Genomic DNA, 14,722 nt, shown 5'->3' with positions numbered 1-14,722 from the left:
TATTAATTTGTAAAAGTATGAAAGGGCTGTTTAAATGTTTTGGCTAAAAATGAACAAGTACATTTGTTAAAAACTAGTACCACGTCAATAGAACTTGCTGCAATTTGATATATTCAGGTTAGTGGTACACCTATACCAGACTAAAGGCTACCAGTAGGAAGGCCTGAGTACCAGCACACAGCTCACAGATGACGAGAAAGATATGGGTGACAACAATAGATAGATGGGTGTTAGGTGAATTGTCTAACAGAAGTACTTTGTCTACAGAGTATTGAAAAAATACGTAGACAATACTGGTACTCGACCCAATCAGCAAAAAAAAATGGTGTAGGTGCACCTCTAATTCAGGTAGTTTTTTTTCCAGTCCAGAGTCCATCATTCAACTACATCACTTTTCAAATATGCTCAAACTTTTACAAACAAAACAGGGGAAAAGGCTGCTTACTAAGGCTTGAGTGTTGTCATCTATGTAGCAGAGGGAAACGTTCACTGTTGTTGTATGAGACACACATCCAGACTGCTGAACAATCTAAAGGGAGACATTTTCTTTAATGCAATATCAAACTCCCACATTTTATTTGTGGTGCATGTATAGCGTGGACTGACAAGTTAGGCAGAGTGAAAAAAATTATAATGAACTGTCCCTAAGAATAACATTTCCACTGTACGGCCCATTATGTTTATATTTCACATGAAACATACAGGCAAAAGGAAGGTGTTTGTGAATATGGGAGGTTACTCATTTGTGTTGATTTCAATGTTCATCTATTTACATAAATGACCAAATAATGTATGTAGCCTTTCACATTACAGTCACAAAATGTATGTGGTGAAAAATATATAACAAAATGCCTTATAGACGAGGGACATTCAACCTGAAGTACCAGGATAATAAAAGACTAAGTTCAAAAGTTGCCTTCTTGTTGTTTGTAATGAGCCCTAACCACTTTGAAGATGACCTGATGCATGTTTCATCAGCTGCATCTTCTAAGAAACTGTATAAAGCATGAACCTGTCAATGACTTAAATCCACAGCATGCGATTGCTGCTCCTATCATGCAAGGACCAATTTTTATGTAAAAAGTCTCCATTTTTGCCATTCTTTGACAGGATACAGAACCAGGAGTTTTTCCATTATTTTCTAGTTTGAAAGGAACAGGACATGTCAAATGAAAGTTGCATCATGTTGTAAGGGATCAGTATACCAGGGCATGTGGTGTCACTACAGAATTTGAAGTTACAAACTGAATCTGAGTCTTTGAAATGTCTAAAATTATCAGAAATGGGCGTAGAATTTAGCAACATGATTCAGGGAAAAGGTAGATAATGACTTAAAAACAGTTTGAGACAGAGCCGTAAATATAGGTAGTGTGGTTGCAGCACGGCCCGTGGAGTGGCTCTAGAATAACCATAGACTGTATAAAACATGCATATTGTCTCTGTGCGTCACCCAAAGGTTTCTGAGGAGCCATTGTGAAGCTCAGTGACCGTGGCTCCAGCTGTCGTCACCTTGGCAGTGCCTGACTCCACCAAACTCCTAACTAATCCAAAAAATGTGCAAAGAGGTGGAGCGTGGGTGGAGTTGAGGCAGGCCGAATGAAACTGAAACCTTGCGGCTAGCTGTCACTCAAAGCGGCCATGCCCATAATTATGCGTAACTTTAACCCTTAATATAACATAAACTAGTTATATAAAGATTCAGCCCCATGCAGTTGCTATAGAGACCAAAACCATTTCTGCACCAGCCTCTGAACTTACTTCTCCCTGCTGTAAAGTTGGTTATTTTAATATGGAGGTCCATGGAGATTGACTCGCTTTTGCAGCCAGCCTCAAGTGGCCAGTCAAGGTACTGCAGTACTTGGCCCTCCCAGTGGCCTTAATCTTTAGTCCTAAATGTAAAGCAACTTCTTGCAAATGATTGGATCAGCTACCTCTGAAACATAGCTGTTTTTTTTGTAAAGTCAACAGTTGCAATCTATAGCAAAATTCTATGTAAATTAAATATCAATTACATCTTAAATTTTTTTGTCATCCACAAATATGCAATTATAATTGCTGGGTAATGTGCACGTTGATGTAGTCCAATATCAAGTCTCTATTTGATCATGTGACGAGATGATATGCACGTTTGTCATAACACTAACTAGCATGAACTCGGGCCCGTTGTAACAACTTTACTGGCACTTTCTTGAGGAGACAAAGAGAAAACATTTAGATTTACCTTAACACAGACCGACCATGCACACAAACTGAAGAACCAAAAAATAGGGAAGCAGAACAAAAACCCAAGAGGCACTGACTCAATAACAGAGTGAGCTGTGTGCCAGAAGAAATGAAGATGGATGTTTAAACTCAGTGTTCGAGGGCAGTGGCGCCCCCACAAATTCTCAGGGTGTCACTGGTGCTAGAGAGGCCCCTGAAACATAACAATGACTTGAAGATAGATGATATAAAGCGAAGCCAGAACCTGGAGAAATCTGCTAGAGAGAATTCAAGACAATCAATGAATCTGCATGACATGTAAAATTGGAGCTTTATTATTCCCATGGGTGCTTCTTCTTGGGAATGCTGACCTTAGTTTTCAGTGGCATTCGACATTTGATAAAAGAGGGTCTAAGAGGGGGATGTGCAGGTTTTTGATTGAAGGGGCTTTTGCGCCATTAATTACTTACATAAACCACCATCTGCAAGTTATTTCCTACGGAAATAAATAGAAATATGACGTACAATTTTTGCCACTACTCACTCATGTAGTTGAGAAGAGACTGACTAACTGCTGGTTTTCATTAATATGATGAATTGATTTGCACCTTTAAAGTCCTCTTTTTTTTTGGACAGCAATGTGCACAATACTGAATGGGAACGGGGTACATCACATCATACCCATCTCATCTTCTTTACAGTGGCCTTCCATCAAGTTCAGAATTTCATGTTAAGGTTCATTTTCTCACACGTTTCATTCTTACATCACAAGCAGTAATACAGGGTGTGGTTACTTCAGGCTGCTGAACAGGCTTGTTGTTGCTTGTGATTTCTTGTTTATGGGGTTATTTTTGTGAAGTACATTACGATCTTGCTCTGTGAAAAGTGATATAGTATATAAACTTAACTTACATAAACAATGCACAGACGGTGGGAGATGAGGTGGGTCAAGTCGACCCAACAACAAATTTCTAATGCGACGATGACCAGAGTGGAGACAACACGGTTCCTACAACAATCAGCACAAGTCGTTCTGCTTATCAGTTTTCTGTTGTTTAATCAAGCTTTCTCAACACATTCTGAGAGGTGTGACGGTAAAGAGTGTAACTAAACATAGTGCAGACCTGAATGTGTTGGTCAAACTGTAAAAGGACAAGAAACATCTTTATAAACAGTTCTCAAATGAAAAAATGAATAAAACTGAAATGACTGGGAAAGCCATATGAGTTAAAGGTGATGGTTGAGTGACAGCTGACACAATGTCTGTTGCACTCAAGTATCAACCTCAAAGTGCAGATTTTATGCTGTACCACATTTTTCAGACTCAAACTTTCTAAAATGTTGCCAAAATACTTTCTGCTTGTATCACAGGGTTAAATAATGTTAAATAATCCTGTCTCAATATCATGTTATTTACAAAATCACACCTTCAAACTCAGACTACAGGCTGTGAACTGACTGAAGAAATCAAACCACCATTAATGGTGCCATGATTTGATTGTCAGGTGTAATCAAATTTACAGAATTGTTGGTTGGAACAATGAGAAAATATCAAAATCATGTGTTACGGTCCTTTCAGGGACTGACCCGTGGTAACAGGACTGGAAAGTTACATTTTATTAGGCCCGTAAATAATTCAACTCAGCCTGTAAGAGGCGTTTTGCTACAATGCAGGCTAGTTTACAGTCTAACAATGTTTTTATCAAATCCAACCGATCTTTACAAAACAGGAAATCCACACCAAATATAACTTCTCAAAATAATTAGTCCTATGTCCTATTTGTTTCCTCAGAGAAACATACAAACGACTGATTGATTCTTGATTCTCGTCACTTTATGAGCTCTATAATACACTAAAATAAGACATATTACACAGGAAAACTGAGTGTGATACTAGGCTATTGAAAATGTACATACAACACTCAATTAGAGGAGAAGTTGGTAACATCACTTGAAAACTTGTTACAAATACCTAGGGCTGTACATTATCTTCCTAAATGTAAGTAAAACATGTGCACGGGGTTGCTTAACGATAACAGAAGAGGGAAACCCTAGACTGAGGTCAACACTTGTCTATACAAAATAAAATAGTGTTATCAACATTGTGGGTACAAATGTCCCACCTAAAACAGTTGACATCCTAAAAATAAAGAGTTCAGAAAAGTCTTCAAATTTTGGTTGCAGTTAGAACTGCCGCTGCGTTCCTTTGTAGGGCTTGAACCCACCCACGTTGCCACCACTGGGAATGGAGTTGCTGGTGATCTGTACGATTCGGTTCAGTCCAGACGAAGAGTGACTGCAGAAACACAAACATAGGCCAAGTCTGAGACAGCTGAGGGCAGGGGTGTTCGGTTTTGTCATCGTTTGTTTGCAAACTTGGTATACCTGGAAGGAGCCATCATGCTGCCGCGGCTGTCTCCTAGCCTGCGATTATCAGGGAAGCCCCTTTCCTGCGAGCCTGATCCGCTGTGCCACTCCTTCCTCATTCCCTGCTCCCTGCTGTGACGTTCCACTACCACCTGCCGGCCAGAGCTGAATGGCTGCAGAGACAAGAGGAGATCTGGAGTCAGAGCCGGTTCTCAATGAGCTGTTAAATGGATGTGTGAGCAATAGACTAAAACGCTGTTGTTAAAACTTGTGACAAAGTAAATTGACTAATTTATCGGAGTATGAAGGGTGATTTTCATCACGAGTCATCTGCTAAATCATTTTTAATTAATTGGGATAGAGTGTCACAAAAGAGTGAAAATTGCTTCCCGCAGCTCAACATCTTCAAACCACTTGTTTTGTCTAACAGTTCAAAACCCAACTTGTATTCAACTCAAAAACAAACTGAGAAAAAGCATCAAACTCTGATCTGAGAGACGAGAATCACCAAATGTCTGTTCAAGAAATGACAATTACTCAAAGTAAGCTAGTTCTTTCTGTGGACTGACTAATCATCACTCATTCACTCATTCAGGTTTTAACAAAACTTCAGACCTAAGATTTTACATTTACATTGACCGATCTTTTTTGCATGACCTGTCAATACCCTGTACCATTAGTACAAGAGAACCTAAAAAAAAGCTGACCTGATTACTCATCACAATGGGCCTTCCATCTCGATCATTAAAGCTGCTCCTCCCTCGGCTGTTCGAGGAGCCTCCTCTAAGCGAAGGGCCTGGGCCGTCTCTGCCTGATCGCTCTGCACGCATGCGCATAGGTCCTCTGCTCAACCCAATAACAGCAGGCGAGAAAGTTAAAACAAAGAAATCAGCTTTAATAAATTGGGGAGCAGTCAAATGATAATGCTTCTTAATTGCATTACAATGTTTTTTACCGTATATCACCCTTGTTGGAGTTGATTGCGGCATCACTCTTCCAGCCATGACCTCCGTCCCTGGGTGAGCGGTTGTGCGACATGCTCGGCATTGTAGCTCTGGCTCCCATAGGACGATCATGCATGGGCACAGGCCGCCTCTCATCTCTCTCCCTGCGGTCTGTGTCCCGGAGTTCAGTGCGTGGAGGAGGAGGAGGTGGCTCAGCTCTGCGGACTGTTTCAAAGTTTTTGGGGTAGCGCTCAAAGCCGGAGCTCTCTCTGTGAGGAGCAGGGCGACTCTTTTTCATGTCCGGCTCACCGTCAAACCGGTTACGTCTGAACAAAGACCAAAATGGGAAAGTACAATCACAACAATGCAAAATTAGCAAGGATTAGCAAGAATTAAAAGGATCAACTTGTTAGGCCAGAAAGATAGAGATAAACAAAGAGAAGTATTGTGAAGCAGAGGAGAACACGGGCAACTGTACAGACACCACCCACAAGCTTTCGTCTGTTCTGACATAATCTTAAAGCTTTCTTTTGCAGGTGGTATTTCTCTGGGTCCACACAGATTTCCTTTTTAGCCAGAAATGCAAAAAATGAAGAAAACTTTAATATTACATTTATGATATTTTAAAAATCCAGACAATGTTTAAGTTTTTGTAATATGTTGCTTTATATACACCTTTTTTACAGCAGGTATTTTGACTTGTTATTGTGGGTGTTACCAGTAACATTAACAATAGCTCTGTTTTATTAAAGTGTCCCATTAAGTAATGTAGGAAAGAACATTCCTAGGACCCTGAAACTGAAGCAGCTAAAGGGAATTCACCCATTACCATTTAACATCCTCTTCCTACTGTGTCCAAAAGCCTTCTGAGTGAAAAGCCTCTTCTGACCGATAACACTGACCAACCTCGATTTCTGCAGTTTAAACTCTTGTACCTGTCATATGTGTTGGGCTGCTCGGCAGCTGTCTCTGGAAAGCGACCTCTCTCTCTGGGATTGAAGTTTGAGAAGCGGTTCTGCTGCCGGTTGTAGTTCGAGCCTTGGTTCAAACGGACATCAGACTCAGACTGCATCTTCTTGTTGCCATTCCAATAGGGATCGTCTCTCCGACTGAAAGGTTAAATACAGATTTATCTCATGAGTCAAGAACTTCAATTGCAACACAACATAACATTAGCTTTGCTTAAAGGGGGTTGTGGCTGGTACAGTGACAGCGGTTGCAAATTTACCCCCAAAATTCAGTCATTTTTTTAAATGCTAGGATTCATCAAAGAATAATTTCGCGAAAAAGTAGAAAGGCCAATAACCAATCATAATCCATTTAGAACTACCAGAGTGTGAGTGTTTGGTGAGTTTCAGTTTATAGATCTGTGCCTCACAGATTTTACTTTGACACCAGGGAAGTCCACTAAACAGTCAACATCTGAGAGGTCAATGTGGAGTCACTGAGTAGTCCAAGAATCTACAGTTTGACTTCACTCACTTCTTGCAATTGGATCCTCAGTTCCATGAGAAATCATGGACAATGTTGCCTGACGATAAATAGTTTTCTTTATAGGCAACATTTCTCAAACAGACAAAATGCTAAAATGTCAAAGATTGTGAACCACTGCTTTACATGCCCCCACTTGAGTCCAACAATTTTAGTCATAATCACACCACCATGAAACCGCTGAGAGACAAAAAATTAAAATAGTGTATATACCTGTGTTCCACTTCACGGCCTCTTTTGAGGTTGTTTCTCTTTTCTTGCTCATAACGCAGTTGCTCCTGCTGCCTCCGCAGCTCCTCACGTTCGCGTGCCATCCGCTCTGCTTCTTTACGCCGTTCCTGAAAGAGGTAGTATTTAATTGATATTAATTACTAAGAGACGTGGATATCGTCATAGTCATGCAATAAAAAGAAATGTAACAAAATCACTTAGACTGAGTGACTTTGCCAACATTCTAAAATCAATTTGGGTGCATTTAAAAACAAGTGGTAAATTTCAAGCCAACGAATGATTAAAAAACAATTAAGGTAATTGGCACAGCCGTCTATCCCCTTTTTCCTGCAGGACACCTGAAAACCTGGACCATGAATGAAATAATCATTAATCCCCGAGATGGACACTGTACCTGCTCGATACGGACCCTCTCCCTCTCAAGCCTCTCCCTTTCCAGGCGCTCCCTTTCCAGTTTTTGTCTCTCCATCTCCAATCTCTGGCGCTCCCGGAGTAGGTTCTCCCGTTCTTCACGCTCCCGTAACAGACGGACGCGCTCACGCTCTCGTCGTTCCCGTTCAGCAATTTCACGCCGCCTCAAAAAATAAGTAAGTGATAATAATTACAATTTAGGACAATAAATAAAACATACATGCACCACTGAATTTTAAATCTACTATATATGTTTCAACTGTGTTCAAGCCTACCTCCGCAACTCTACAGCTCTCCGGACACGCTCCACACGAGCCATCCGTTCACGCATCCTCTGCTCCTTCATCTTCTCAAAAGGCAGGATTTCTTCCCCCTTGTTAGCAAAAGATCGCTGCTTGTCTTTCATCATCTCCAACTGAGGCAGGGGGTTGAGGAACAGAAATAAGAATTTAGCAAAATGGTCTTGGGGGAAGCATGTTCGAAGTAAATACGAACTTATCTGTCCATAGAATCAGGATCTTTATACCTCTTCAGGAGGAATCAACCATTTTGGCTGCCTTTGAGCATTCATGTTGACAAAGGGCTGAAAAAAGTACAAAGCACAATCTCATTTAACATCCTCTGATGACACGGCACAAAATACACTTTAAAATATATTTACATTAAATCAAATACACATAAAACATCTTACTTTATCAAAATACCGTCCCCTCCTGAAAGGTCTCATTTTTCCAAAATTAGAATCTCCTTTGGGATGATGTACCATCATCAGCTTGCCTGGGCTCTTAGCACCTAGAGAAAGAAAAAAAAAAATCAGAGCACTGACATGCTTACCTATTAACTAAACTGGATTCTCTAATTTAGAGATAAGGATTAAACTTACGGCCATGTTTTCTGTCATCTTTCTTCAAAGAATCTTGTCCTGAGTTCGATGAAACAGACTCAGATTTTCCACTTTTAGCCTCCTGTTTCTTGGATAGATCTTTGTCCTTTTCGGAGAGTTTTTCCAATTTCTTGTCTTCTTTTTTGTAAGATGGTGGTGCTCTACATGTAAGGAGAACGAAAGGTTAAAGGGCCTTTAAATCAACAAAGAATGAATTTCTTGACCTTTTCTGTCACTCACTTGTTGGTCAACTTTATCCCTGCGGAACTGCGCTTATCACTTGATTTGCTGGAACTTGCTTTGTCCTCTGCTTCTTTCTTTGAGCCTTCTTTTTTGAACGGGTCATTTTTGGCCTGGTAAACAGCAGCAGTGAAACATAAATGACACAGGCCCATAATATACCCTATAACAACAGTAGGATTAGACCAATCAAGGTCTCTTTAACAACAATTTAGACTTTATCTGCTTCCAAACTTACCCTTTCAACATATATCTGCTGTCCATGGAGTTCTGTACAGTCAAGGTGGGAGACGCACCGTGTCACCTCTGTACTGGACGACATCGTCACCAAGCCATAACACTTCGAACCAGGACTCCGAGCATTTGTAACCACCTTGGCACTCAAAACCTATTGGCAACAACTTTCATTTCAACACTTTTCCACATCAGAGTATAAATTTAAGGTGACATTTTCAGACATATTCAAAATAAGCAACCACTAATTCCAAAAAACTGCATGTTATTTACCTTCCCATATTTGCCAAACAGGTTCTTTAGATCAGCTGCTTTGGTGTTTGAAGACAGGCCGCTCACCCAAATGTTGCGAGAAGAGCTGCTGTTGCTGCTGCTAACAACTCCTGATGAAGATGTTTTCCGAAGCACATTCGACAGTCATTGGGTATGAAAAAAATATGACATGACATTGAACCAAATGAGAAAAGCTTCCCTTGGTGTCACATTTCTAACAAGTGAATATAATAATTCTTACCCTTTTCATCTTTTGCAGCTTTTCCATCTCTGTCTCTCGAAGAGCTACAAAGCAAATGTTGTAACAACAAACAAAAGAAGTGAGTGAAGGTACATTATTCCTGGTGCTAAGTCACAGGCATACATCTAGTCGAACAAAACACCATATTTTGAACTTTTCAGAAAAAAAAAAAAAATCCTGTAGGCAAGGCGTAGATCTGAACCAATGTCTCAAAGGCTTCATTGCTTTTCCAGTGGCGAGATGGGTCAGGTTGTCAGCCAATTTATTCCCTGGACCAATGAAATCTTCGGAGGTTTGTTCAACTTCACAGCGAATCATTGGATCAAAAAGAAAAAAAAAAAAACACTGCCATCACGGGGACTAACGCTCTTTTACAATGCCTTGTGCAGAAACTGGAAAAGGCTTTAAAACTGGTGGAAAGGTCAAAGTAACAAAATAAGAGGTGTTTTCTCAGCTCCTGGTTAATGTCACAATTTAACCAACTTCAGGAAAATAAATCAAAGTAGTAAATGGCAGGATTAGGTACATCAGTGAACATTTCCCTTAAGGCAAAAAAATCTTGAGGCTACCCACAATGTTGCGTTCTTAGTGAGTTGGACTTGGTAGTAGTATCAAAGAACTGACATAGAAAGACAAACCTCTTTGCTTGACCTGATGCCCCAGTAGTGGAGGGGCCTTTCTTCCCAGAATCCTTTTCTTTATCTCCCGTTTCAGCTTTCTTCAAGGCCTCTCTGCTGTCTTTCTTCATGGGCTCACCCCTGGATCCGTCATCTTTCTTACCATCTTTGTGGCCGTGCGTCTCTTCCACCTTCATGTCATCATCTGGACCCATCTCAGCAGAGGCCTCTGGCACATCGGTGCCCTTCTCGGCATCTGGATCTGGAAGTTTCACATGTTTACCTGTTTCCAGGAGATCGTCGCCATCAACATCTAGGGTGATGGCATCTTCATTTGGGATTGAGACAGATAGGTGATCATCCTCAGCTTCTTTAGAGGAATTCAAGGCTTCAGCATCCATCTCAGTCAGTTCGGTCTCCACCTCTGGCTCGGCCTCCCCATCCATCTCTGGGTCGGCATCCTCATCCACCTCTGGTTCAGCATCTGCATCGACCTCTGGCTCAGCCTCAGCATCCAGCTCTGGCTCAGGCTCTGAATCAGCCTCAGGCGCCACAGCTTCTGACTCTGGTTCAGCCTCAGCCTCAGGCTGAACGAGGCTGTCCTCACAGGGTGCAGGCTTAGTATTTTCACGAGTACCATCATCTGTATCAGTTACATCTGAGGGATTTAATAAGGATAAACATGGCAAAAACACAACTTTTAACATTGACATGTCGATTGTTACGTGACCTAAAAAAGTAGAATAGAAAGCACATTTAGTGTTAATGGTCATCGAGGGCGTAGACACCACAGGAAGACACCAAACACACAATCTTCACTGAATATGGGGGATGGTTCAGTGCTCTTCATTTCTTGACACACGTAAAGTACTTGAGTCATAATTCATACTGAACGTGCAACTCCAGATGCTTCCTACAATGGTGGCAGTTCTCCAGATGGGAATGTTGTGACAAAGTTCAAATGAGGAGAAAAAACTCATCAGTTCACCATTCTGTTGTTTCCATTTTGCAAAATGCATCTCCAGCTGAACAGTCCATCATAATTCATCTGAATTTAGGAAATCTTCAGCATCTTCCAATATTTCTTCAAGAATCAACATGATCAATGTCTCATCAGCAGATTTCAGAACATTACAACCTGCTGTAATGTGTCCAGTCAGCTGTACACAACTGTGTACAAAAATTGTGTCCCCTTGGTCCCGACAGTCTGTCTGTGCCAATCCCAGGACAAGCTTTGTGTCAGATCTCTTCACTACAACTTCATTGATGGATGCCTATGGCGAATATATGACGTCTCTTGATCTTTCAGTTGTCTCCTGAAACAAGGTCCATGAAACTTTATAAAGGGCTTCGAGGAGCCTAGCGGTCTTTCAGTTACCCAAATTCCGGCCACATTCACAGGCTCCCTCACTTGGCAAATCCTACAATTTAAGGTGTTGGATTCCTATGGTAAGGGGAGTCAAGTATTCAGACCTATCCAGTGCACTTGTCCCTCGTCAGTCCACCAATGATGTCATTCAAAATGTCAACGGAAAGCGCAATGATCCTCATTCATCCGACATAATAAACGCCAGCTTGTTTGTGAACCTTCACTCTTCGTTTCCCTGGGGAATGTAGTTGAATGCCAGAGGCACTAGGAAATCCAGTGAAGGAAACCAAATTTTCTTCAAAATATGTTGTTATCCAGGGAAATTATGTACCTGGGTCAAGGCAACCCACATCCTATGATTCAGGTGTTTACCAATTACAAACAAACTTGAGTCAGTCTTCACAAATATCTTCCTTAAGTATGTCCTTTGTGCTCCGTTTAGCAAACTGTGACCTAGAAAGTGCAGTGGCTGGCAGAAGTATGAAATACCACTAGATGGAGGTTATGCATTCTACCAGGAGCTTCTTATCATCATACATGTTGGCTGTAAAAAAGAAACAACCCAGTGTTAGTACTGGCCATTGTGTACCAGCATACATACCTTTTTCTGATTCATACTCTTCAGTTTCCTACAAAAGAAAACATTGAGGTCAGCTGACAAATTTTTCAATGCATTAAGTACAGCAACAAAAGGTAGTTAGACAATGGACAGAAATAATTTATTATAGAATTTAAGTGATTTTCCTTTTAATAAGATTTCAATTTCTATATAAAAAACTACACAATGTAGTTTAAAATTGTATGCTGACAAGAGGTTTCAGCCAGTGTGAATTAACTTAACTTGCAGCTTTGCATTCAGTTATAGTGTGTTAAATGGGACTGAGTAAAGGTCTGAATTACAAGTAAGGAGAACTTTGTCAACAATATTTATAAGCATGGTAAGTCTAACACGTGTCTGAACTGCTTCCCGTCATGCAGCTTTTTCACATTTCTCAGACTTTGACTTCCTGGCAGCCACTGAACACTTTTGGGAATGGACAGATGTTTGTGTGTCCACACAAACATCTCTTGGTGACCCAAATGTTTAAATAATTCCAGGTTTGCCTTTACACAAACCCTAGAAATGGTCTCATTATGGTGATCACACTCAAAACGTTTGTTATAAACAATTCACTGCTAACTGTTCATGCACAAGAGTTCTACAAAAATGGCATAAGACGAAATTTCAACAATCACTGTGTTTTTCTCTTATAACAATATAATTTGGCAATACAGGGCAAAGACAAAAAGGCAACCGAGTTGCAGCAAACATTAACAACAGAAATGTATGTCAGAGTCACCTTGGAAAACACATCTTCTTCCCCTGTGGTGTCCGCATCTGAATCCACTTTTTTCCCTGAAAAGTGAAAGATATATAAAAATTGAAAAATCAGAATGAAAAAAAGACAACATATGGACTTGCTTAGCCACCCTGTCTTAATGATTAAATCAAACATGTGATTACCTTTAGTTTTTCCACTTTTCCGAGTTGAAGCATCAGTTGGAAGGTGGATTTGAATGTTTTCTGGGTCACCACCTTCATCCTCAACAGCCTTAAAAAAAAGTCAAACAATTCATTAAACACAGTTTAAAATTCCCACCACATACACAACAACCTTGTTGTACCTGGTTGTATCATTTGCCACCATTTGTCTTGTCAACGACAAACTCATCCAACTGGTAACAGAATAAACTGTGAGCTAAATATGACAGATTAAAAAATAACTCCAATTACTTTGAGCGCTAACATGACAACTGATTATGTCCATTCATCACATCACTCTTGTGAAGAGCAAGAAGTGACATATTTAATGCTGCGAATAACAATGTGCAGGCCTAGAATATCAGGAATTAAAGCTACGTATTGCTGATTCTATTGCAACTGCAGATGGAGCATTAATTGTGCTTGACACCATGTATCAAAAATCAAGAAGAATCAAGAATCCTTTTATTATCATTGAGCATGTCAAAGAAATTTGCATTGCAACCCCTGTGTAGATAATAAGACATATAAGAAAGAAAATAAAATAAAGATAAGGGAATAACATAAACTAACATTCAGTAAAAATATGCGTAAATGCAATAAAAAAAAAAAGAATATATACCAGAAATGAAATATACTGGATTCTGGATTCTTGATGCTCAAATTATTGAACGCATTTTCAAACTGCTGCTAGAACAGCCAGGAGAAACCTTTTTAAATATATTTTTTAAACCATGTGAAACCAGCAAACAGCCCTAAATAACGTGCGTTTATATTTTTAATCCCCAGATGTACTCGTTCTAAATCGCCAAACCTAGTTCTAGTAAACTGAAAGTATTTCACTTGCAACATATAAATTCCTAATGAAGGCTGTAACGTAGTTCATCACGATCAATCGAACAAATGAAAGTCGAAACACAGATCTGCTGTAGGTCTATTTAAATCCACACGTAAAGCAGCATGCGACTGGTCATGCACGCTTCATTACGACAGCTGAAGACAATCAATCACATGCAATATGTTACTGTCCAAAAAGCACAAAGTGCACCAATTTCACATCGTTAAACTTTTATGGTATAGAAAACCCAATTTACGTGTCGTTTCGAGGCATATTAAGTCTATACACCTTTGGTGTCTGGTTTGACCTCCTAATTGATTGAACGCTGAAGTTACATCTTACACAGTGTGTGAAAGTGAACGTTACAGCATCATTTAATCGCAGTAACCAAACAAGCTACAGGTAACAACTATTAACTTTTTTTCTGACGGGTGTATGTCACGCAGTTAGCTAAGGTGTATTTACACAGCAAAGAGCCAAACTAAGCCAGCGGCCATTTCAACGGTTTGGCTAACTGTTAACCTGACTAGGTAGCCTAGCAGGAAGTCAGTCTCAACATTAGCTAACGTTAGCCTTAGCAACTCCGCATCGCAGTCTCCAGTTCAGTCACCCTTTCTTGTGCAACTAGCCTCGTTTTTTAGTTACCTGTCTCAGTCTCGAAAGAAGGACGCTCTTTACACCCGATGTGTCTAAATTCCTTCGTTTGAGTTCGGATTTAAGGTCAACAACTCTTAATTCTGATATTTTCTTACACTCCGTGGAAATGGCACCCGTCGCCATTTTACCTCAAGATTACTTAGTCGTGCGCGCGCGCAGACCGTTTAACCCAGCTTCTTATTCGTTGTCTTTATTTGTCGTC

The 14,722-nt window shown here is 40.3% G+C and overlaps 1 protein-coding gene across 1 annotated transcript; it reads right to left on the bottom strand.

Annotated features, from left to right (window-relative positions):
- Window positions 1-3,233: 3,233 nt before the first annotated feature.
- sltm (SAFB-like, transcription modulator) lies at window positions 3,234-14,643 on the bottom strand. The gene is made up of 20 exons (XM_041939275.1): window positions 14,509-14,643; window positions 13,008-13,095; window positions 12,844-12,899; window positions 12,105-12,132; window positions 10,156-10,792; window positions 9,518-9,561; window positions 9,277-9,386; window positions 9,008-9,157; window positions 8,770-8,882; window positions 8,530-8,690; window positions 8,338-8,438; window positions 8,173-8,229; window positions 7,922-8,061; window positions 7,630-7,810; window positions 7,218-7,342; window positions 6,449-6,622; window positions 5,525-5,839; window positions 5,277-5,412; window positions 4,588-4,742; window positions 3,234-4,498 (listed from the first exon to the last, which is right to left on the bottom strand). The coding sequence occupies exons 1-20, from the start codon at window positions 14,641-14,643 to the stop codon at window positions 4,387-4,389; spliced, it is 3,018 nt and encodes a 1,005-aa protein (XP_041795209.1). The 3' UTR covers window positions 3,234-4,386.
- Between the last annotated feature and the right edge of the window lie 79 nt (window positions 14,644-14,722).

The sequence above is a fragment of the Chelmon rostratus genome, chromosome 1 (genome assembly GCF_017976325.1).
Source record: "Chelmon rostratus isolate fCheRos1 chromosome 1, fCheRos1.pri, whole genome shotgun sequence".
NCBI classification, from domain to species: Eukaryota; Metazoa; Chordata; class Actinopteri; order Chaetodontiformes; family Chaetodontidae; genus Chelmon; species Chelmon rostratus.
This window is presented reverse-complemented; position numbering and strand designations above follow the sequence as displayed.